We start from the raw sequence: 24977 nt of genomic DNA, 5'->3' as shown, positions 1-24977 counted from the left end.
ATTGTAGAAAGAAATTGCAACCCCGCCCTGCCTTCCATAGAAGGCTTGTATATTACACCGCTCAGAAGGGGGGCTGAGAAGATATTTGCAGACCTCTTGCATCATGGACATAAAGTGTTTCAGCTACTTCCCCCTGTACAGCACTAGACACCTAATTCTTGCAGTTGACAACATACAGTGACTAGTAAATTCTGTCTAGTATCATTTATCCTTTTATTATCTCTTATTACCCACTTCTACTGGTTGTATTATTATTTCTCTGTTTTGCAAGTACACTGAATGCTTCTGTACTGGAGACAAATTCCTTGTGTGTCTAATCACACGTGGCCAAATAAACTGTTCTACTTGACTCGACTCTGTTCTGTTCTGCTTTTCTCAAGCCTGGGTACCTTCCATAAGTGGAAGATGTCCCCAAGTTTTCCAGCTACCATGACATTGTTGAGAAATTTGGGAGTTGAAATGCACATATAAGGAGGTGTTCGATTGTGGTCATTTTAGTTGGCTTTGCAATTCCCAAAGGGCTATGGCTGGGGATGGCTGTTGACGGAAGAACTCTAAACATCTTTGAAAATCTCGTGTAGCTTCCGATAATCCAGGCATAGCTGGGGTGGGTAACACTTCCTTTGACCAGTTTCACGTTATCAGTTGCTTCCAACTTAGATCAGTCTCTAGCAATCTGAGAACTCTCCATCCAATGTGTAAAAACTTCAGCTCCCAGAATTTCGTAAATGTCATGGTTATTGATGAAGCCTAGAATAGAAACAAGATTTTCAGAAGAGCAGGCAGTATTTGGATGGAACGAAGAGAGGAACACACAGTCTAAAACTGTTCGGTCTTTGTTGATGGGGACTCATTTCCTTCAAGGCTCTTGCTAATTCTCCCTCTGCATTCTTGAGGTGGGGTCACCAAACTTAATAAGACTCATATTGCTCAAAATCCTGGCATCTACCAAACTGAACTCGGATAGGTTAATTCTGATTACCTTAATATCTTGCATGGATCCTTTTCTGGACCCTTGAAAGAGAGGTTACTTTAATATTTAATATATTTTATGCAGTTGAATTTGGCTTCCTACTCCAGTAGACTGCGTTGCTTGCAAAATCCATCAAAAAGAGTGGAAACAATTGAAATTTAAATAAACAGGGAGCTCGGTCTAAAATAACAAACAGTACACATCGTACAAAGCAACAATGCCACAGGGGCCTGGCTTCACATCCCCATTAACTCCAGCCCTGTGAACAGAGACAGGTCGTAAAGGCTTCCTGGAACACCAGGGGAAAGGGCAACGTCTGAACCTGGAGGCGCTGATCCAGAGGTGGGGATGAGTGTTTCTCAACTTTAGCAACTTTAAGAAGGGTGGACTTCGGCTTTCAGAAATCTCCAGCCAGCGTATTGGGCTGGAGAATTCCTGGGCTTGGGGTCCACAGATCTTATGGCTGGGAGATTCTGGGAGTTGAAGTCCACACATCTTAAAGTTGCATTTTGTCTGAATATCCATCAAGAGCTTACACCGGCCCAATTTCTGACCTTTTCAACATAGACCAGCCTGTCCTTGAATAGCTGGGTGGGCTGGACATTAACACTTAAGCCACTATAAGTCCATGTATTTGCCACACGCTAAATAAAATAAAATAAAGTTGCCAAGACTGGTGGAGATCAGGCTAGAGAAGGCATATTTCCTCTGTCCTGCAAGAAGGCAGAAATATAATTGCTCTTTTAAATTGTCCCGTCTCACCCACAGAATTCCTGGTGGTCTCTCATCCAAGGATGTTTATTTTAATGTTTGGGGTGGGGCCTCAGCCAGAGTCAGTAAGGGGGGTGGTGGGGCAATTGCTGGTTCCTAATAACAACAGAGGATTTCCTTCTCCAATGGCATCCGGAATTGTTGTGGAATGCCATAAATTTTATCAAAATTATTATCTACTTAAGGATTGATGGGAATTGATTCTTGCATTAAAGGAACAAGGATACTTTGTCCCAAAAGGCTGTTCATTCTAGCTGAAATGGCCGTTGCCAGAGACAAATTGTTCCCTGTTATGCTTGTGTCTTCTTTCCTGAAGCTGCTATATTGGATTTAATTTATCAATTTAACAGGAGTTTGACAAGTCCATCTCCCAGTGTTTTCCAAACAATACAGCTAATTCTTGACTTACAATCATTTGTTTAGTGACCGTTCAAAGTTGCAACAGCACTGAAAGTGCCATTAATACCTTATGACCGATTTTCACGCTTAACAACAATTGCAGTATTCCCATGGTCACATGATCAAAATTCAGCACTTGGCAACTAGCATGTATTTATGACAGTTGCACCGTCCTGGGCTCGGGATTCACTTAACAACCACAGGGTTCACTTAACATCTGCAATGATTCACTTTACAACCATGGCAAGAAAGGTCAAAAGAGGCATAACCCACTTAACAACTGCCTTGGTTCTCAATGGAAATTCTGGGCTCAAGTCAAGGAACCCCAAATTAAACCATCACGCACTGTTATGAGAAGGTTTGATCAAACCCAGTTTCCAATAAAGTAGCAATCACTTGAACAAATAGACATAGGCATAGTCCTCAACTTACGACCACAATTGAGACCTTCCTTGACTCAGTTGTTAAGTGAATCATGGCAGTTGATCAGTTCGGAACCAGTTATTAAGTGAATCTGGATTCCCCATTTATTTCACTTGTCAGAAAGTCTCAATAGGGAATCATGTGACCTTGGGGACACAGCAACGGTCATAAGTGTGAACCAATTGCCAAGCATCTGAATTTTGAACCACATGAATATGGAGATGCTGGAAAGGTCGTAACAGTGAAAAATGGTCATAACTCACTTTTGCCACTGCTGTTGTAACTTTGAATGGACACTAAACGAACTGTTGTAAGTCGAGGACTACCTTTATTTCCATAAGTATCATTTGAAACTATGTGAATTGGGGCTGGAGAGCAAAAACCCTCTGGGAGATTTTAAGTGGATCCGCAAAGATTTGTGTCACCCGGTTCTTTTAACAAAGGGAACACAAGCTTGAGTAAATTGTATTGCTAAAATGCATTATAGGTACTCCTCGGCTTCTGGCCACAACTGAATCCCAAATTTATGTCGCTAAGTATTCATTAAGTGAGTTTGCCCCATTTTACAACTTTTCTTGCCAGAGTTAAGTCAATCGTTGCATTTGTTAAATTAATAACATGCTTGTTAAGTGAATCTGCAATCCCCGGTGACTTGGCTTGTCAGAAGGCTGCAAAAGCAGAACCCATAATCCTGGGACACCGCAACCGTCATAAACACAAGTCAGTTGCCAAGCGCCTGAATTTTGATCATGTGACCATGGGGGTGCTGCAATGGTCATAAGTGTGAAAAGCGGTCATAGCTCCCTTTTTTTCAGTGCCCTTGTAACTTTGATCACTAAATGAACTGTTGTAAGTCGAGGCCTACCTATATAGGCAAATTCTTACACTAGTGTTTCTCATCCTTGTCAATTTTAAGATAGGTGGACTTCAACTCCCAGAATTCCCCAGCTAGCCCTAGAGAATTCTGGCAGTTGAAGTCCCCTCGGTCCCCCAGCCCCCCCAGTCAGTTCTGGCACAAATGTGTGGTTCCTTGACATTGAGAAGTCTTGGCTTCTGTACCACATGGTGGATCTTGGGATTCCATACACTGAAGTCTCTTTGGGCTGGAGCCCAACTCCTGGGAACCTGGTGCATATATCCATCCATCCATACAATTTTCTGTAGAAGTGACTTGGCGTTTGGCTTTTCCGGTTAATCAATGCCCTGGGTGGTTTTATTAGGGTGGAAAACATGCCAGGTTGTTGAGGGGAGGGAGGAAGAACAGGATTGTCCACTAGCACCTCACAGGGTCCTCTCCAAGGGTCTCTGCACCAGGCAGTCTGAAAGGGTAGTTGCACACAACAGCCGTACATCGGACCATTATATGTTAAGTAGTCCTCTTCCACCCCTCAACTAATGCCTGCAAGATGCATGGGATCATGACTCCTATCGACCTTATCCAGGATGCCTGTGGGTGTGCATGGGTGTGAGAGAGAGGGGATCATAATTCAGCATGCTTTGAGGTTACCTGGTTGGGGAATGCTTTCTCTCTTGCAGGCTGGCCGCGTTCACACCACGTTGCCATTTAACTGGGTTAACTGCAGGTGGAATGCCCTCAATTTCAGTACTGTACGTACTGAGCTGAATTGAGGTCTGACCTTGGTCCCTATAGAGTTCGTTGGATTGTATGAACCCCAAGCATGGCTTAATCCAATTAGGGGGAAGGATAGTCTATTTCACTCCTCTTGAAGATGCTCCGCAATCAATTCCTATTTTAGGAATTTTTGGATTTGGCTGTTCTTGGCTCTTTTTTCTGCTCCCTCCCCATTCCGTACATCATGGCTTGAAAGAAGGTGGTTAGGCTACGGTGACCTGGAAAAAAATAAATAAAGGAGGGATCTGAAAAATGGGCAAACCTGAAAACAGTCCATAAGGATAAAACATTTTAATCCTTTATATTTTATAACATAGCTTTACAAAGGAAATGAAGAGCTAGCCAAGAAAAACTTTATTGTTTCGGTTTTGTTGTATGCCACCCAAAGTCATTTCCTTGTGAGATGTGTGGCCCTATAAAATGATAGATAGATAGATAGATAGATAGATAGATAGATAGATAGATAGATAGATAGATAAACAGGCAGACAGACACCGATAATTGATTGAGATGAGAGAATGAGAGAGATAAGAGAGACAGATAAATAAGAGGGACAGGTAGACATGTATCTATCATATTAGAATGATGGAGATAGATAGATAGATAGATAGATAGATAGATAGATAGATAGATAGATAGATAGATAGACAGACAGACACTGATAATTGATAGACAGTTGAGAAAATGAGAGAGATAAGAGAGACATAAATAAGAGGCACAGATAGACATGTATCTATCATAAGATGTTAGAAAGATGGAGACAGACAGACAGACAGACAGATAGATAGATAGATAGATAGAGATACATACATACATACATACATACATACATGTAGAAGAGAGATAAGAGAAAGAGAGATGATAATTAAAGCTTCACCAAAACTCCTCTTCTCATAAAAATATCTAAAATCAAACAGTAACTCATGTAAATACATTTTAAAAAGACGGTCCATTTCTATCTTTTTCACATGCACAAGGAAAACTGTGCAGAAAGTGGTGTTATGAGTACTATAAAAATGAAATGACCAAAATAAAGGACAACACTTTTGGAAATGACATCAATGCAAAGGGCAGTTATCTGAAATCAAGGGCTGTCCTTTAGAGTAAAGGATTAATCCACCGGGTCTGGTTTTTTGAGGCCAGCCCAGGAGATTTTTCCCACGGTTTCTCTGCTGTCCGGCTCTCTCCTTTCCCCCATGCCTGGCTGGCTGGCTGCTCCGACTCTCTGCTCTGCCTTCCTTCCTTAGAAGCTCAAAGCTGTTCCTTCCCTCCCTCCCTTGGAGGGAACCAACATTCGCAGCCTTGTTCTCTGGGCTTCTCAGCATCCGTGGCTGGACATTCTTGATGCATTACTTAATTGTTGTCTGAAAAGGCCCTGCTGCTGTGAGGGGAGCAGTGTTCTTGTGTGTGTGTGTGTGTGTGTGTGTAGGCATGGCTGCGGGAATCAAGGATAGTGAGGAATTACATATGTGGGCATCAGCAAAACTAGTGATTCATTCTGTCTCCCTCCCTCCCTCCTCAAACTGTGGACTTTGGGTGTGCCTGGGAAGGAAAGGAATCGGTGGGGGGGGGGGCTTCTGGGGGAATTGGTCACTAGCAGCTCAGGAAGCCCTTCTGGAAGCGGGGATGAGATTTAATCAGTGCTAAGAAAGGACTAGAGCGGAAAAACAGAAACTATGAAAATCATACCTGTCTTAGGTCAGATGACATTTGACAGACCAACTGGAAGATTTTGGGTGGCTTCACCCTTTTTGAGTGGCACCTGCCTCCAAGCTCTGTGTGTGTGTGTGTGTGTGTGTGTGTGTGTGTGTGTGTGTGTGTGTGTGTGTGTGGTCTTTGGCAGCTTCATTTGGTCATGCCATGCCTCTGAAAGCAAATAGAGGTTTTTATAGGCAGCTTGCATAATGTTGGATTGGCGGCCTCGGGTACCCACAGTAAAGAGGATCTGATGTCCATGTTTTCTTCCTAGTGTTGAGGAAATGGTTTGGTCCTCCCTCCTTGGGGGGGCTGTGGTGTTTATTTTTTATTTTTTAACTTTCTGGTGCATTGTTTTCCAACTTTGGCAACTTTAAGATAAGCGGACTTCAACTCCCAGAATTCTCCACTCGGCTCTCTCTCTTTGCTCAATCTAAGCATTTTGGGGATGCCTTGGAAGGAAAGAAATGGGGGAGTTCAGGAAGCCCTTGTGGAGGAGGGAAGGAAATGAATCAGTCCTGAGAAATGACTAGAGGGGAGAAACAGAAACTAGCAAAAGAGAAACTAGGAAAAAAAAACAGAAAGAGAAAAATAGCTGGCTGGAGAATGTTGTCAGTTTGAAAACCCCTTTTCTCATCTCATCCACAGCGTGAGGCTTTCCTCAGGGTCTCTCATCCAAGGACAACCTTTTGCTTGTCTTTCCCAACATGTGTAACTTTAGATCGTATCAGCAGCTGAATGGGATTTGAGCCAGCCAATGTCTGTCTTTCAGCTTCCGGTTGGATCGTGTCAGAAGTGATGCCGCCGCCACCACAAAATGAACAGAAGGCTCCCCTGGTGGGGAAGGCAGAGGCTCAGCCGGGCCACCAGACCCCCCCAGCCTTCCACCCAGCTGCAGCTGTGACGCTGCCAGCCCCAAACGAAGTCCCCGGTGCCAAGACTCCCACCACACCTGTCTCGGAAGCAAGTTCTGCCCTCCAGACTCGCCAGGCCAGCCCCCTGCCTGCCGTCCCACTTCCGGAAGCAGAGAGCTTGCCCCCTAAGAGTGATCGCCCCCCACCCATTGGAGCCCCGAGTCCGCCTCAAAGAGAGGAGACGCGTGGCAGTGCCCACCTGCCCCCCAAGAGCGAACAGCCTCCCCCTGCCCAGGGTTCACCCACTCCCAGGGCAAAACAAGGTAGGTTTTGTTGTAAGTGGGACCAACCTACAGAGGGGATCTGGGGGGAGGGGGCTTGGATGCTGTTGCCCACAAATCATAGGGGTGGGTTTTTTTTCCCATTTTGCGCCAAAAAGTCTGTAGGTCCACTCAGCCATAAATATACTGTTTTGTCTAGAAGCAAAGAAATTAATTCAGCCATCTCTGCAAGTTCATCATCTTCACAACCTGTTTGACTCCCCCTTCGTTGTTCTGATGCCTTTGGATTCTCCTTCTTCCAGATTCTCAGAAGGCCCAAGCGAGACACAGGATGGCCAGGGAGCGTCGTGAAGAACGAGCCAAACATCTGGGTAAGAAGGAGGCCAGCTAACCTTCACACTGCAGGCTTACCCAGCCCTGCACACGAAGAAGGGGGATGATGGGAGATGCCATCCAATGCACTTAGACGGAGTCACCTCATTGAGCCATGTCAGGTCACCAAATCCAGATTTATGGTCCAGTTATTTCACCTTCTTTTTCAACCTGGTGGTCTCTAAGCCATCTGATTAGGCTCCTGTCTTGCTTAGCTGTCCAAACAGGGGAGGATGGGATTATCCAATGACAATTAAGGAGACTCCACATTCAGGAAATACTGCCCAATGGGGCAAAAAATAATAATAATAATCAAGACTAACATGCTTTTCTTTCTGTTGTATTCTTGGCCAAGACACTTCGTGTTTGTGATTGATTGTGAACAAAATGTCCTTTCATTCTTTCCTCCCAAAAGGAGAATGAAAGTGGGGAAAACATCTCGAAATGACCGAATTTACACAGAATATATTAAGTCATGGAAAGGATTTTGGAATCTTTTTTCCCTGTGAATCCCAAAATTTGAAGTTATCATTTACTTGAACGTTTTCTTCCTTTCCCCTTTCTTTAAAAAAAAAAAAAAGATGAATTCTAGTGTTGTTGATAGTTAAACATAACAACAACCCATCGCTGCAAACCAAGCATAACATTTTCCTATCAGAATTGTAGAAGAATTTAATTAATTCTCAATCCACCATTCAAGATATTTGGATAGATTCCCAAAAAATGGGGATAGAGCCCCCCAAAACCCATAACGTAAAACCCCTTAATATCTAAAATCAAGTAAAATATAGTACCAATTCCATCAGCTTTCTTCTACATCTTATACAGAAGAGTTCCTAGCTTAGAAACCATAATGCAAATCACTCAGGAGCTTCAGAAAGTGCTGGCCTAGATAAACCAGATGATAAATCCTTAGGTTGAATCTACTCTGGAATAAATCAGATTCAGTTTTAATGCTGCAACAGTTGGGCTTCCTCAGAACTGGCTATTATGAGATGCTTAGTTTATACTTAGCTATTTTTAAATTTCCCGTTGTATGTTTTTCATGGGTTAAATCAGTGTATCTCAACCATGGCAACTTTAACTTTTCTGGGCTTCTAAGAGTTGGAGTCTTAAAGTTTAAAGTTGCCAAGGTTGAGAAATATTGGGGTTATCTGTGATCCAATATTTTCGATATATTTTTGAAGCATTAGAAAGAGGTTTGAAATAGGTTCCTGCATAAATAACATGTCTGAAAACCAGGCAAGATTGCAATGGGTCCAGATAATACCTTTCAAGTTAAACAGTTACCAAAGAATGCCTAGCAATCAACCTTCAAAAGATGGAAAAGTAAACTCATCTTTGAGAACAGATAATTGCACTTTATCACAGAGCAACAGGCTTGCAAGATACCCGTGCTGATGAAATTTGTTCAAAAACCTTGTAAATTCCTTTTAACCAATATGATAGGATAATCCAATTTGCTCAATATCCGGTAAATTCATATCCAATAGCCATTCCAAATTCACATGAATATTGACTGTTGAACTAGCTATAAAACATAATCAGCAAATAATAAAAACTTACGCACTTTCCCTTCCTACTGTATGTGATATATTCTGAATTTCTAATCCTTCATACAAGGGGTTCTGAATTAAACATAACTGGCAACATAAATTGTTCCACGGAGGGGATACACCATAAATTATCACCCATGATTTAGGAGTTAGATAATTTAGATCAATTCAAAACATAAAAATTCTTAGAGAAGCCCAAATCTACAGAAATCAGGGGAAATCTTGTATATTTTCAATTAAAGTAAGAACATCCATTTTTGTTCAAAGTTGGTAGTCTTGTATAAACCTAGCCTACATGGGATCCATTCTTGGAAGAGGCCCTTGGAATCACTGGCTACAATTCAGATGCCATGTTCACACTTGGTTCCATCAACTAAGTTTTTATTGGCTAAATTGTAGTTAGTCACGATATACTGCACCAAAGCTGGTTTTCCATTCAGTGTAAACTTATTCTTTAAGAAGTGGGAAGAAACTATAAGCCCTTTCCTTCCTTCCTTCTTTCCTTCTTTCCTCCCTTCCTCTCTCCTTCCCTCTGCCCCTCCCTCCCTCCACCATCCATCCATCCATCCATCCATTCATCCATCCATCACTCCCAATGTCTTATAGCAGAGGTCTGCAAACTTGGCAACTTTAAGAGTTGCGGACTTCAACTCCCAGAATTCTCCAGGCTGGCTGGAGAATTCTGGAAGTTGAAGTACACAAGTCTTAAAGTTGCCAAGTTTGGGGTCCCCTGTCTTACAGATATATTGGACTACAGTTCCCATCAATAACTTCCTTGTCTTTCCACTTCCTTCCTTCCTTCCTTCCTTCCTTCCTTCCTTCCTTCCTTCCTTCCTTCCTTCCTTCCTTCCTTTCCTCCTCCCTCCCTCCCTCCCTCCTTCCCTCCCTCCCCAATGTCTTCTAGGTATATTGGACTACGATTCCCATAGTTAGCCCAATGCTGGAGGACGTTCAACTGTCCAGCGAGCCTGGGTTTCCCTCCCCCGCCCCAGGGCGTTCCAAAAGGGAGCGGGGCAAAGAATTCGAGAGAATGGGAGCTCGTGAAATTGAAATCAGCTCAGCTGAAATGTGATTAATTCTTCACGGGATGGCCGACCCTTCTGTCGACCTAAAAAGGACATTTCGGAGGGGCTGGAGGCAAAGCCTTCCCAAGGCCAGAGCTCATGGCTCTCGCAGTTGCTCCGTGGTTCTGGGAAGACCCCTTGGCTAAGGGGGCTTCTTTGCTCCAACCGGCGGGTCTGTTGCCTTGTACTCGGCAGGGTGGTCTTTTCTGCCCCAGGGCCCCCTTCCAGCCCCCTCCCCAATGCTCTTCCCTCTCAGCAGTGGCGGTTCACCCTCTGCCCCTTTCCACTCTCATTCCCCAATTGTCTGGCCTGAATGTGCTTTTCAGGGCGGCTTCCCGTTTCTTTTGTGTTCAGCTTTAGCGGCTCCTCCCCTCCCTCCTCTCTTGCTCTCCCCCCACTCTGCCTCAGCAGCTGTCGCCAGCTGTGCAGGTCATGCCTGAAGCTGGGGATGAAGAAGTTACTGCGACACCTGCTTCACCACCCTCCCCTCTCTTATTCCTTTCTTCCTTCCTTTCTTCCCCTCCCTTTCTGTTTTCTTCCTTATTTTCCTCCTCCCCTCCCTCTTTCTCTTTTTCTTTCTTCTCTCTCCTCCCTTCCCTCTCCTCCTCCCTCTTTCTCTACTTCCTTCCCTCCCTCTTTCTTTTCTTCCTTTTCCTCCTTCCTTCCCTCCTCCCCTCTCCTTTTTCTTTCTTCTCTCTTCTTTCTCCTTCCTTCCTTCCCCTCTCCTCCCTCCCTCTTTCTCTACTTCCTTCCCTCCCTCTTCCTTTTCTTCCTTTTCCTCCTTCCTTCCTTCTTCCCCTCTCTTTTTCTTTCTTCCTCTTCTTTCTCTCCTTCCTTCCTTCCCTCCCTCTTTCTTTTCTTCCTTTTCCTCCTTCCTTCCTTCTTCCCCTCTCTTTTTTCTTCCTTCCCTCTTCTTTCTCCCGCCTTCCTTCCCTCCCTCTTTCTTTTCTTCCTTTTCCTCCTTCCTTCCTTCCTCCCCTCTCTTTTTTCTTTCTTCCCTCTTCTTTCTCTCCTTCCTTCCCTCTCCTCCCTCCATCTTTCTCTCCTTCCTTCCTTCCCTCCCTCTTTCTTTTCTTCCTTTTCCTCCTTCCTTCCTTCCTCCCCTCTCTTTTTTCTTTCTTCCTTCTTTCTCCTGCCTTCCTTTCCCACCCTCTCTCACTCCCTTTAGACTTTCAGAGTGCTCAAAATTAGCACAGGCATCAATTTTAATTTTTAATAAAATAAATATTGATCAATAGAATCCTTATGAACAAAAGCATTGGGTGTGTGTGTGTGTGTGTGTGTGTGTCTATAATGTTGAAAATGGGAAGGATCCTGAAAGAGAAGAAGAAAAAGTTGAAGAAACAGTGCTGTAAAGTAAAGGGGTGGGATCCTTTCTGCTCTCTGAGCCTCGTTTTCTTGCAGACCTTTCATTACCCAAATAGGTAACATCCTCAGTGCTGGTTGAGATGCCTTTTACAGCTCTGGCAGGGCGGGCTCCAACCAGCTAGTCCTCAAAAACAAAAAGTGCAAAAGCACCACATTTCACAATAAGCCAACGTGCTCCGGGAGTGGGTCTGTGGGCCTCCTGTGGAGGCAAGAGGCACGCAGTGTAGGGCTCCTCTAAGTCTCAACAAACCTCGCTGTGCCTTCTTCTCTCTTTGAACGCACCCCCCTGAGTAGCTGCCAAGCGGGCGGTGTGGCTGGAGAAGGAAGAGAAGGCCCGCCTGCTGAGAGAAAAACAGCTGGAAGAGAGGCGGAAGCGGCTTGAAGAGCAGCGAGTGCGAGCAGAGAAGCGGCGAGCCGCCCTGGAAGAACGCCAGCGCCAAAAGATGGAGAGGAACAAGGTCAGTTGGAGACGTTCTGGGCGAGTCAAAGAGGAATCAAGCCATGGGGTCACCCACGTTGGGTTGCTCCAAGGCTGCCTACGTTGCCCTGGAAGGTAACAGAAACGAAGGCACCTCGTTTCCTCCACGAGGCCTTTTTTTATTAGAAATGTTTAAACCAGGCGTCCCCAAAGTCGGCAACTTTAAGATTTGTGGACTTCAAGTCCCAGAATTCTGGGACTTGAAGTCCACAAATCTTAAAGTTGCCGACTTTGGGGACCCCTGGTTTAAAGGAAAAAAAAATACCAGCGGGCCTTGATTTAGAGCCACAACTAAGTCCAACATTTCTGTGGCTAAGCAAGATGGTTGATTTTCCCCATTTTATGACTTTTCTTGTTGAGCGAATCACTGCAGTTGTTAATATAGCTAGTCCTTGACTTACAATAATTCGTTTAGTACTGTTCAAGGTTACCACCCCTCTGGGAAATGTCACTTACGGACGTTTTTCACAGTTACGACCTTTGCAGCATCCCCCCCCATGACCACAGGATCAAAATCCAGATGCCTTGGCAACCAGCTCAAATTTATGACCGTCGCTGTGTGCTTCCAAGGTCATAGGATCCCCTTTGGTGACCTTCTGACGAGCGAAGTCCATGGGGATTCACTCAACAGCTGGGTTACTGACTTGTCAACTGCAATGATTCACTTAATAACGGTGGCAAGAAAAGTCATAAAATGGGGCAAAGCTCACTTATTTGGGGCTCCGTTGTGGATGTAAGTCGAGGACTATCTGTGACAACGGTTGTAAATTCGGCTTCCGCCTTGACCTGCCTGTCAGCAGGTTGCATTGGGTGATCCCATGATTTGGTCATGTGATCATGGGGATCAGTAATGGGATTCAAATTTTTTTACTACCCGTCCTGTGGGCGTGGCTTGGTGGCACGGCTTAATGGGTGTGGCAGGGGAAGGATACTGCAAAATCCCCCATTCCCTCCTCGTCCCACTAACCTGCTTTCCAGCTCCGTTCTCCTGTGCAGGGCAACCAAAGAAGACTCAGCCAATCAGCTGGGACTAATGGGAGGCAGAGAAGAGATGGGGGCGGGGCCAGACAGAGGTAGTATTGGCCGGTTCTCTGAACTTCTCAAAATTTCCACTACCGGTTCTCCAGAACCTGGTCAGAACCTGCTGAATACCACCTCTGATGGGGATACTATAATGGTCATAAGTATGAGGAACATATGAAAAGTGAAAAAGTCACGTTGCTTTTTTCAGTGCAGTTGTAACTTTGAATGGTCACTAAACGAACGGCTGTAAATCAAGGACTAGTTGTACACAAAACAATCAAGAATAAAGAAAATAAGCGATGGAGGAACAAGAAAAAAAATTGGGGTGAAAAGCCCCGTCATGCAGTTGTAGCTTCTGTCCTTTCTGCTGAGCAGTTGTCATATTAAACTTTGCTCCAATTCCTTAGTCTCATTTTTAATATCCAAATGCCATAATAAATTCATTTTTGCTTCTTTCAAGCAGAAAGTCCGTATACAGGTAGTCCTTGACCTGAGCTGAAAAAAGTGACTTAAAACTGGTCATCACGCTTACACCTCTTGCAAGCATCCATAGGGTCACGGGATCAGAATTCAGACACTTGGCAACCTGTATGTATTTATGACGGTTGCAGCCTCTTGCGGTCATGTGATTGCTCTTCCCAGCCGGTTTCCAACAAGCCAAGTCAGTGAGGAAGCTGCATTCATTTAACAAATACAGCAAAAGATAAAAAGTAAATTCGGGCAAGACTCACTTAACAAGCACCCTATTTAGGGACCAAGTTCTATGGTAGTCCCAATGTTGGTTGTAAGTCAAGGACGACCTGTAAGGATTTCCAGTTTTTAAAAAAAAAAAAAAAGTATTTTTATCATTTTTTTTCTCTCCAACCAAACTGCTCAGCTTCATTGTTTATGCAAACACCCCCCCAAGTTGCATGATTGGCACACAAAAACAGAAAACTAAACCTCCCCCCCCCTCCTGCATTTTGATCAGGAGCTCTACGAAGCCGCCATCCAGCGCTCCGTGAAGAAAACCTGGGCTGAAATCCGGCAGCAGCGATGGTCGTGGGCTGGAGCGCTGCACCACGGCTCCCCTGTACACAAGGAGGGTGAGTGGAGGCCCCGCTTAGCTTGGGGACACGGCTGTCGTATTCTTGGGGGGGAACAGCAAGTACAATGGGCCTGGTGGGGAGCGGGCTTTTTTTCAATTTTATTTTTTTTATGCTTTTGCACGGCTGGGCACTTTTGCACGCGCATGTCGTTGGGACGAGGAGGGGCTTCTGCACCCTAGTGTAGTTTGAAATTATAAGGCGATTCCTTCATCCCTCTCCCCTCCCTTCCTTCTCTCCCTCCGCCCCTTTCCCCCTCTTCCTATCTTCTTTCTTTTTCTTTCTCTCTTCCTTCCTTCTTTCCTTCCATCCTTTCATCTGTCCCTCCCTTCCTTCCCCACTCTTCTTATCTCCTCCCTCCCTCCCTTCCTCCATCCTTTCTTTCTTTCTTTCTTTCTTTCTTTCTTTCTTTCTTTCTTTCTTTCTTTCTTTCTTTCTTTCTTTCTTTCTTTCTTCTGCATACAGGACAGCACTGCATTTCTTTGCAGCTTTGCTGGGGCCCGTTGTCGATTTTCAGTGGACTTTCGACCGCTTGGTACCTTTTAGTTCCCACACTGCTTCTTCTCTTCTATGTGATGTGCTGCTCAAGAGCCTCACCCATCTTTCTCCTCCTTGGTTGGCAGTTTCCGCCCTGCGGGCACATTGGAACCAAGGCAGGAAGGAGCTGAGCCACAAATATAACTTGCCCACTGCTGAGCACAGCATATTCCGTCCTTGGCAATCTTCCCATCCCCAAGAGTCTTTGGGCAGGAATGGACTGGAGGTGGGAAACTGAAGGACGAGAATGGGAGGTGTCACGCTTCACACTCTGGGCACGTATGAACGCTGCAGGCATGATGATACCAAGTGGACATAGCCGTGTGTGTGTAAACAGGGCCAGGATTTCCTGTTTTGGTAGTATTAGGAAGCAACTTTGGGAGTGATCCTGGGGACTAGCTTCATCTCAGCAATAACACTTGTGTGGACTTCAACTCCCAGAATTCCCCAAGGCAGCCGGGTGCCCTAGCAGCAGAGGCAGTTATATGCTCACAAGGTCTCATGACTGGAGAGAGAAATGTGTAATGCAGAATGCAGGATGACAAAGTAGAAACTCTCTGGAACGCTCTGGCTTCAAAAAAAAAAACAAGTAGTCCTTGATTTATGACCAGTCCAGAAAAGGGGATTTATGACCTGGTTCCAAAGTTCTGACAGTCACCCACCTATGGAGTCAAGTGTCCACACTTTTATTACTTGGCCACATGGCTGCATTTACAACCATTTGTAGCATCTGATGATCCCGTGACTCCATTTTATGACAGTTTTTCCGAAAACTAGCACTTCCAGTTTTCGGCAAAATGATATCTGTAGTGAATCATTGGTTCACTGAATGACTGTGATGGCCACAAAAGAGGTCATATTTTATGGGCAAGTTTCATTACAATCGTATCTCAAGGACTACCTTTAAAAGAACAGACATAAGTAGCAGCTTCCTGGTTACCTGTGGCAATAAATAATTAATAAATAATAGACAACCAGGCTATTTACCATTCTGCTGTGCTCTTCATTAACTTTAACTATCTGAACTGATTGGAAATTGCTGCTGGTCATGATAAAAACAAATGTTCAAACGTTTCAGATGGTCAAAGCACTTTGTATCTTTATGAGGAAGATCTATTGGCCAGTGTATGGATAGTTGGAAGCTATATCTTGTTGGGAAGTGAATGATGAACTTGGTGGATTTTTGATCTCATCTTCATTTAGCAACTACAAACAGGATAGACAAGTAGGTTGTTAAGCAAAGCAGTTGTTAAGTGAATTGTCATGATTTTACAATCTTAACTCCTTGCAGACCTGCAAAGGTCAAAAATACGAAGATTAGTCACTAAGTTGTTTTTTTTCATCATGTTGTAACTGCAAATAATGGTTAAACAAGGCAGTTGCACCATGAGGACTACCTGTAGGGCTCTTTTGAGACACTTTTCAGAGTGAATGGTTCATTAATAAATAAATAATGTTGAACAGCATTTTGTCTTTGCTGAATTCTCCAAAATAGTTCAGGTCATCGCATGAAATTGCTCTCCTTAACTAGTTTGACCTCACTGAATAAGTTAAATACTATTCAGTGGCTGCATTTTATTTATTGCAGAATAGAAATAGGATATATAAGGTTCAAATAATTATCTGCAATAAAAAATCTGTCTATTTTTTGGCAGAGACATATCCTGTTATTCTATTATTACGAATCTTCCATCAATATTGGCAGCTCTTACTCTAAATTAGTTTTGGATTTGTGAATTTTGCTTTGGGTTTAGACAAAACTGGGCACGATGCTCCATGTGGGTTTTGGCAATAAGAATTCCACGTTAGCCCTTCTTTTTCATCCTAGAATACAGATAGAGACCCATGCAGGATGCTTCCAGTGACCCAATGTGCAGAAAAAATGTCTAATTCACTAATTTATGTTTACATTGCCGCATGAAACAAGAAAAAGCAAGTTCAAAGGCATGCTTTGGTTGGGCTTGTTCACAAAACACATTTAACCAGATGATGGAGCCACCTTATTCCCTGGGTTGGTATAATACTTTGAATCAGTAACTAATCCACCAACCTGGATTCACAGAACGCATAAAGTCACCCAAAAAAAAAAAAGTCCTAACAAGTTTAGAATTAGCTAGGCTTTTCATATTGTGCAAATGACCGATCTAGTCTGTAATCATCAAGTTAGGCATGTTTGAGAAGAAGCACAACCACTTTTTACTATGGAAATTTGAAGAGTGCTTTAAAAAAAATCATCTCCTTGGTCAATTGTTCAAAATGTTGTCTTGCAGATAGCACTGAGGATAAACTACTACCTTGTTTATTTGTTGTGGCCCTGGAATAAAAAGCCAGGGTTTGTTTCAAATTCTGACGGTGTCCTATAAATGAACACTCAAAATGCTTTCGGTGTTGTCCTTTCAATGTTGGTCTGAAAAAGCTGCTTTGCTGTCAATCCAGGCTGTTTGTGGTTCAGCTTCTGTATCTAAAAAGGGATCTGTTTGCTGGATGGTTGAGTCTACGTCCTGCTCATCTTTTGGCCATGGCAGTGCAAACATGCTGTTAAGTGTGCGCAGGAACCTGATATTTAACATCTTCTGTGAAGGCTGTCATCTGTTGCATGCTTTCTATGGGACTCGGCCTCTCTCAGCTGGATGGGACCTGAGTCGGTCAGCTTGTAACAAGAAGGAGCTGTAAATGATGTCTTCACCTCCTGCTGTTGTTTGGCTGCAGGAGGGGAAAAGACCTCCGACAGTGGGCCTCTGGGAAGGTCATAGCCCCGCCAGGAGCCACTGAGCCACCACACGTGCTAAGTTGCTTTCTGCCAAGCTCACTTAGGCCCGTGACATCAGTGGGGACGTGCGCTGGAGTAGAATACACGAGGCTGCAGATCAGCACATAAAAAGGTGTTCGTATGGTTTCCTGTTCCTGCAGGCAGCTCGAATCGAGGCACCCTCGTGGGCTTTCCCGGGAGTCTCCTTCGCAACTCATAGCATTCACTGCATGATCCCCGCTGCTGCATGCTCGCACTTCCACCAGATCCCCCCCCGCACCCCGCTGCCCTTAACACCTGTGTGTCTTTTCCCTCTGTAGGTGCAAGCAGGTGCTCTCTCTCTGCTGTAAATCTCCCCAAACATGTGGACTCTATAATCAACAAGCGCCTCTCCAAATCTTCTGCCACTCTCTGGAACTCGCCCAGTAGAAGTAAGAGACCCCCGGGGACATGCAGCTGTGTCAGGGCGAGGGATGGGGGCCCCCAATTTTAAATCCATCCTATCGATAGTCCTGGAACTAGCTGACAGGGGTAAACTGATAAGAGAAGAAAGAAAGGAAGAAAGAAAGAAAGAAAGAAAGAAAGAAAGAAAGAAAGAAAGAAAGAAAGAAAGAAAGAAAGAAAGAAAGAAAGAAAGAAAGAAAGAAAGAAAGAAAGAAAGAAAAGGAAGGGAGGAAGGGAGCAAGAGACCTTCTAGTATATGTGTTAGATCAGGAGTATCAAACTTGCGACCCGTGGGCTAGATGCCTCATCGCTGGCCACGACCACCCCGGTTTAGCGAGGGGGGGGGAGTTGCAATACATCACATGATGACAATGCGACAATGCGAGTTTGACACCCCTGTGTTAGACCAATGTTTTTCAATCTCGGCGTCATGAAGATATGTGGACTTCAACTCCCAGAATTCCCTAGCCAGTCATTGTGCCTGGAGAATTCTGGGAATTGAAGTCATCGCCTCACATTGCTGAGATCGAGAAACCCGGATGTAGACAAGCCTGTAAGTGCAGGATGGAGTGTTCAGCATTTTTAAAAGATTCAAGGTCCTAGACCTCTTCATGGTTACCAAAGGAAGCACGAATCTAGCCAATAGAGCAAGGTTTCTCATCCTTAGCAATTTTAAGATGTGTGGATTTCAATCCCTGGAGTTGCTGGCAGGGAGATTTGGGGAGTTGAAGTCTACGCATCTTAAAAGTTGCCAAGGTTGAGAAAGCCTACAAAACAGGACGAAATTTTAGCAGACGGAAGAGGAGGCTCAGTAGCATTTTAAGAGATTGGAGTCAGAACGTCCTTGCACCTCCCAGTGGCCAAATTATCAAGTACATTGCAGTTTTTCAGTAACGCAATTAACATTTCTGTTCCCCTTCCCTGTTTGTTTATCTTGAGGTAGAGTTTGAGATTGAAATGTTAGTTGAATTATTCATAGGATTTGCAGCAGATCGATGTAGGGAACTGCATGCAGGAGATACATATAGTCCTTGATTTATGGCCACAGTTGGGGCCATTCCTAAGCAAAATAGTTGTTAACTAAGTCATGCCTGAGATATTAAGTGAATCGTGCGGTCGCTAAGTGAATCCAGCTTCTCTCCCTCCCCCACCCAATTGACTTTGCTTTTTGGAAGCCAGCTGGGAAGGTCATACATGGCAGTCATATGACCCAGGGATGTTTCAACCACTTATAAATACATGTCAGTTGCCAAACACCCAAATGTTGACCACATGACTTGGGGTGCTACAAGAGGTGGATGTGCAAACACCTCTTGTAAGTTGCTTTTTCTTTTTTTAATGCTGTTGTAACATGGCGTGGTTGCTCAACAGTTATAAATCGAGGACTGTCTGTACTAGACAAGGAAGGAATGCTAACTAATTTCAGCTTCATCTTTAAACTGTAGTAGGAATTAGGACTAACCCTGGACTCCTGACTCTGTAATATTAACATTGTTATGTCCTCACTGCTGACAAGCAAAGTGCATTTGTCATCCCACCAAGGATTCAACATTCAGGTCGTCCTTGAATTACAACCATTCATTTAGCGACTGTTCGAAGTTACAACAGCACTGAAAAAAGTGACTTGTGACTGTTTTTCACACTTATGCCTGTTGCAGCATCCCCATGGTCACGTGATCAGAATTCACAGGTGCTTGGCAACTGACTCATACTTATGACGGTTGCAGTGTCCCGGGGTCACGTGATCCCCTTTTGCAACCTTTCTGACAAGCAAAGTCCGTGGGGAAGGCAGATTCACTCAACCACCATGTTACAAACTTAAACAACTGCAGCGATTCACTTAACAGCAGTCTTACTTAGCAATGGACATTTTGGGCTCAATTGGGGTCGTAAGTAGAGGACTACCTCTATATGCTGCCTGCCCCGTTTTGTCATAAAACAATGCTGCGAGGTTAGTGCAAAATGATCAGTGATTTAAAGTTGGATTTTACCAGACCACTTTTGGTTTTATTTCGCAGCCATTTGAATAGCTCAGACCTTTCTCTTGAAGAGAGTGTGTTTGTTGTTCTTTCTTTCTTTCTTTCTTTCTTTCTTTCTTTCTTTCTTTCTTTCTTTCTTTCTTTCTTTCTTTCTTTCTTTCTTTCTTTCTTTCTTTCTTTCTTTCTTTCTTTCTTTCTTTCTTTCTGTCTCTCAATCATCAGTCCCAGGACGGAATGGGACGACTTGCTGCGGCCAACTCGTCACAGCTAAGTTGCTGCGGGACAATTTAAACATTCAATTTAATTGTTCAAAATAAATTATTTTTTTAAAAAATTTTGTGATTCACATTCCATTTTTGTCCCTCCTTTTTCATCCTTTCTTTAATGATTCTATTTCACCATTTCTTTGATATTAGTGTAACTCTTGTCCAAAGTGAATTGTTCCACAGCGAGTTGGCCATAGTGTGTTGGCCTGGTGAATTGTCATGGACGTGTCCCAGGTTTCACTGCCCAGCCTGGTCTGTTTGTTGATACCTTGGTTGCAGTCTATTTGTGGCCTTTTTTGTATGCCAGCTCTTCAAAGTGCTTTTAACAAACAAAAGAACTAAATGCAAAGCTCAATATGTAAACAGATGAATGCTGCAGTAGATAAAAAGAAGGAAATATAGTGGCAGCATTGAAATTCAGCAACTGACCAAAAGAATGATGAACGTCTGAAGAGAATTTCATTATCTGCCTTCCCTCGAGATCAAACAGGAAGAGCACTCTCTTTTTGCCCACCTTCTATGTCCCAAAATAGTGGTAGCATAAGGAGATATTGCCAGAACTTGAAAAGACTGAAGGAGGAGAGACCACTAGGAGAGCTCAGGGCTATAGGCAGCTAGACTATAACGTTGAAAAAAAAAACGTATCCTGGAATGAGGCAGTGCCAAATCATTTCAGCATTTTGGTTAAGAGCTCAATATGGACATTTTTCTTGAACTGGTTGATTTTATATAACTGTTAGAGGTGCAAAGCGGTCTGAAGCATTTTGCTGTTTGATCGACAGAACAGGATGGTGTACGCACGCACACACGCACATCAAACTTCAGATTCTAGCGGGCACTGGAGACTTAGTGTGGCTTCCAACCTTGGCTTGTATGATGAATTAATTGCAGTACACATGTGAAGCATGTTTTTAACTCCATGTACAGATAGTCCTTGACTTAACAGCTTAACTTAAAGATCTTACGTTGTGCCAACTGGTAAGCAGGTAATCGTATGACTGACCCAATTTAATTTTAATTTTTTTTACAGAGGACATGAAGTGGTGTAATGGTGGTTGTAAAGTGAATACCACAGTCATTAAGTGAATAGCACAGTCATAAACCAAAAGTATTGTGTGCAATAGGCTGTTTGGTTTTTTTTTGCAGGAAACTATTGTAAATCACACTCATGTGATCAGAGGCCACAGCAAAGTGTCGGAAATGTGGGCCGCTTGCATAATGCCCAAATTATCTTCAGATGACTGGGTGGTGGTGATGGGGAAGAGTAGTGCAGCCGTCAGAACTTCGAATCTGGGTCAGAAGTATGTTTTGGGTGTGTGTGTCTTAACTTCAAATGGCTAATAAGCAATGAGTTGTGAGTTGAGAACTACCTGCTATCTGTAATCAACTGGGGTGTAAGGAAGACCAAAGCTTGAGCATAAGGTTCAGACAGCAGAATATCTATAGATATTTTCTCATCTTTCTTTCTGACCCAGGCAGTATACAGTCCCTCAGTGGAAGGCAGGCTGGTTGCAATGGTTTTTCTGCAGTCCTAACTATCCGATGAAGTCTGTCCCTGTCCTGTTTGGTTGCTATGTCAAACCAGACAGTTATAGAAACACAAATGAGACACAGTAATTCCTCAAAAAGCTAAAATGGTTGACATCCTTAGTTTTGGGCGCACAGCAGCCTCATAATTTCAGTCTCTTTGGATGTACTGCAGTTCTGCTATCCAGCGTTTTCAGCTGTTTGTGGGGAGGAGGGCAGAGCAGGAAATCACTTTTGCACGGAGGGGGGAGTCTTTGGGATGCTCACAATGCTTTGCGTCAGGGTTCCCAGTGATCCTTTTCAACAAGCAAATATTATTTCTCCCTCATTTCACCCATTAGGTCACGTTGGGGCACAGCTGGCAGAATATGTGAATCCCTGTTCGGTACTTCAAACCATTATTAATTTATTTGTTTGCTTGTTTATTTATACAGTAAATAAAACTTATATACTTCTTCATAGTGTTTTACAGCCCTCTCTGGGCAGTTTACAGAGTCAGCATATTTTCCCCCAACAATCTGACTCCTCATTTTACTGACCTCAGAAGGATGGGAGGTTGAGTCCACCTTGAGCCCCATCAAGATCGAACTCCTGGCAGTGAGCAGAGTTAGCTTGCAATACTGCATTCTAACCACCGTGCCATCACAGCTCATATCCTACCTTTATTATTGTTATAACTAACTCAAGGAGTAAAACATATACAATAGTTCTCTTCCTCCTATTTTCCCCACAACAACATCCCTGTGAGGTGAGTTGGTCTGAGAGATGTGTGACTTTGACACATCTGACTTTCATGCCTAAGCTGGTACTAGAACTCACAACCTCCTGGCTTCTAACCTGCTGCCTTAACCACTAGACCAAACTGGTCTAGTTGGTCCCAAACCACGGGACCTTTGCAATGACCCTTCTCTTCCTAGCTGTATGTTTCTGGAGCAGCTCTTTGCAAAGGGTCTCAGCTGAAACGCTAGAAGCACTAATGAAATAGTAAGATGGAATTTCCCATAAAATGTAAAGTATAAACTGTGTGGGATATTAATAATCCTAGTTTACTTTGACCCCTGCAGTGATGGTGAGGTCGACAACAGACACTACAAAATAGGAGAGCACCTTCTAATGTTTTCCAGGTGTGTTGCATGACACTTCCCAGGTGTTCAATCTGAAAAGCACCTTGACCCTCCTGTGGAGCTGTCTCTCCATTGAGGGGAAATTTTACCCACTTGGTCCTTGCAAGCAGATCCTACACTGCTGAGTTCGACGGGCTCCAATTACGCCCTGCCCTAATGTCTCTTTGCTGCTAAAGATAGTATTTCTGCCCGCCATTGTTTTGTTTCCTCGTTGCTTAGCGATGATGAAAAAATATCCTGAGCATCTGAACAAGATTCAGGAAAAGACCAACGGAAGGGATGGTTAATGCATGTGGAATTAGGTGCGGTCCTGAGGTGAAATTATTCAGACAGCAGTGTGCTCATAGGTACGTATGGATGCCAAGAGAAAGATTTGACAAATTTTTCTTTATTTTTTTAAAAATTGGCCTTTTTAGGTAAAAAAAAACCCCACAACTCTGCAATCTCGTAATGCTGAGATTAATGTATAGGAAGGTATCAGTGACCAAGCCAAATTAAGCAAGCCTATAGATGTAAAATTATGTTTGTATTTATTTATTTATCAATGTATATAGGCACCCACCTCATATCTCTGATTTTGGTTGGTTTTCAATTCAAACAGGAGCAGGGGTCAACAAACCAAAAAATAAAACAACCCCACAAGCATAAAACGTTGAAATGATAGTTTGACTCTTTTGTTCAAACCCATTAAAATTTATTAAACAGATCCCACTTTTTAAAAATAAAATACAGGTAGTTCTCAACGTACAACAGTTCTTTTAGTGACTGTTTGAAGTTACAACAGCACTGAAAAAGTGAGTTATGACCGTTTTTCACACTTACAACCACTGCAGCATTTCCCTGGTCATGTGATCAAAAGTTGGATGCTTGGCAACTGATTCATCTTTATGACGGTTGCAATGTCCTGCACCTTTTGTGACCTTCTGGGAAACCAAGTCAATGTGGAAGCCAGATTCACTTAACAATCTTGCTGCTAACTTAACAATGGCAGTGATTCATTTAACAGCTGTGGCAAGAAAGGTCATAAAATGGGACAATGCTCACTGAACAAATGTCTTGCTTACCAAAAGAAATTTTGGACTCAATTGTGGTCATAAGTCAACGACTACCTGTATGTTAAGATAAATATATAGGTACACAGAATAAAATATATTAAAATAAAATACATCCCATCTTCCTCTGACCCAAGTTTTCAAGCTCCTTAGACCAATAACATAAGTAGTAAAGAGCATTAAAATGACCTTTATATTCTGTTCTCCAGACCCACTGAAAACAAGCTTGTTCAGAAAAATGCTGGAATCCCAGCTATCTCTCGAACGAAAAGGTTTCCCACTGATAGGGTGTGGGATATTCCTGGCCATGATTAGCCACATTTGCTATTTCAATCTTTCATTGTTCATATTTGTGTTTATTGCAAGTCACTTCCTCTGGCAGAATCTACAAAGCTTAAGGTTTTTCAGGCAAAGGTGGTTTGTAACGTCAGTCGAGCGTCAACATTGTTTGCAGAATTATCAGCCATACCCAAAATGTCAAGAAGTAGTTTGTTATGCAACTATTACAATGTTCCTTTAATCTCCCGGAGTGTGCCAGCTTTAAAGTAGTTTGTTTGGACAACCATTGGAATTATTAGAGACTGAGAAACTGGCTACACATTCAGGACAAAAGGAGGTAAATCATCTAATCTTAGTTTATTTACCAGTTTAGTGCAACTGAATAAATCATTTAATATAACAGGAACAAGCAACTATTGGGAGATTATGAGTCCTACACAATGTTTTTTCAATACTTTGGCTGGAATCAAGCAATAACAAACAAACAAGCTTTCAAGATGGTTACCGTTACAGTTGCCATCTTGACTGTTTTTGACTCTCCAACACCTGTATTGCCAATGATCATATACACACAAAATGCGGGAGCAGAATTGGGTTGCCACTACTCAAAAACCATTTGCTGTTCAGTACAGGCTGGATATCTCTATGTCAGGCATAACTTGGCAATTTTAAGACTTGTGGACTTCAACTCCCAGAATTCTGGGAGTTGAAGTCCACAAGTCTTAAAGTTGCCACATTTGGAGACCTCCACTCTATGTGAACACAGCCAATGACGTTTCAGGACCAACTATGATTTGAACCTGGTTTTCCTCACCTAAATCTTTTAAAATCTATAAATCTTTATTGCCTGGTTGGTGGAAGGGTTGGAGCCCGCTGCTCTGGGACAATGTTTCTCAAGTTCGGCAACTTTACAATGGGTGGACTTCAACTCCCAGAATCCCTCGGCCATGGCTGGCTGAGGGATTCTGGGAGTTGAAGTCCACCTATCTTCAAGTTGCTGATGTTGAGAAACACTGGTTTAGAAATATGAAGAGGGAGCAAAAGG

The 24977-nt window shown here is 43.4% G+C and overlaps 1 protein-coding gene across 7 annotated transcripts in view; it reads left to right on the top strand.

Moving 5' to 3' along the window:
- Positions 1 to 24977, top strand: part of MAP7D1 (MAP7 domain containing 1) — a 68003-nt gene that overhangs the window by 25394 nt on the left and 17632 nt on the right. For 4 of the 7 annotated variants that reach the window (XM_087939587.1, XM_087939591.1, XM_087939586.1 and 1 more), the window contains 5 exons: positions 6667 to 7071; positions 7332 to 7400; positions 11684 to 11847; positions 13861 to 13975; positions 17582 to 17692. In XM_087939587.1, the coding sequence (XP_087795713.1) occupies positions 6667 to 7071; positions 7332 to 7400; positions 11684 to 11847; positions 13861 to 13975; positions 17582 to 17692 (864 nt within the window). The remainder of the gene's footprint in view (positions 1 to 6666; positions 7072 to 7331; positions 7401 to 11683; positions 11848 to 13860; positions 13976 to 17581; positions 17693 to 24977) is intronic. The other 3 variants (XM_087939590.1, XM_087939589.1, XM_087939592.1) reach the window with 1 other exon arrangement.

The sequence above is a fragment of the Pseudonaja textilis genome, chromosome 10 (genome assembly GCF_049901715.1).
Source record: "Pseudonaja textilis isolate UNSWEBS1 chromosome 10, rPseTex1.2, whole genome shotgun sequence".
NCBI classification, from domain to species: Eukaryota; Metazoa; Chordata; class Lepidosauria; order Squamata; family Elapidae; genus Pseudonaja; species Pseudonaja textilis.
The sequence above is the reverse complement of the archived record's forward strand: the minus strand, read 5'-3'. Positions and strand labels throughout refer to the sequence as shown.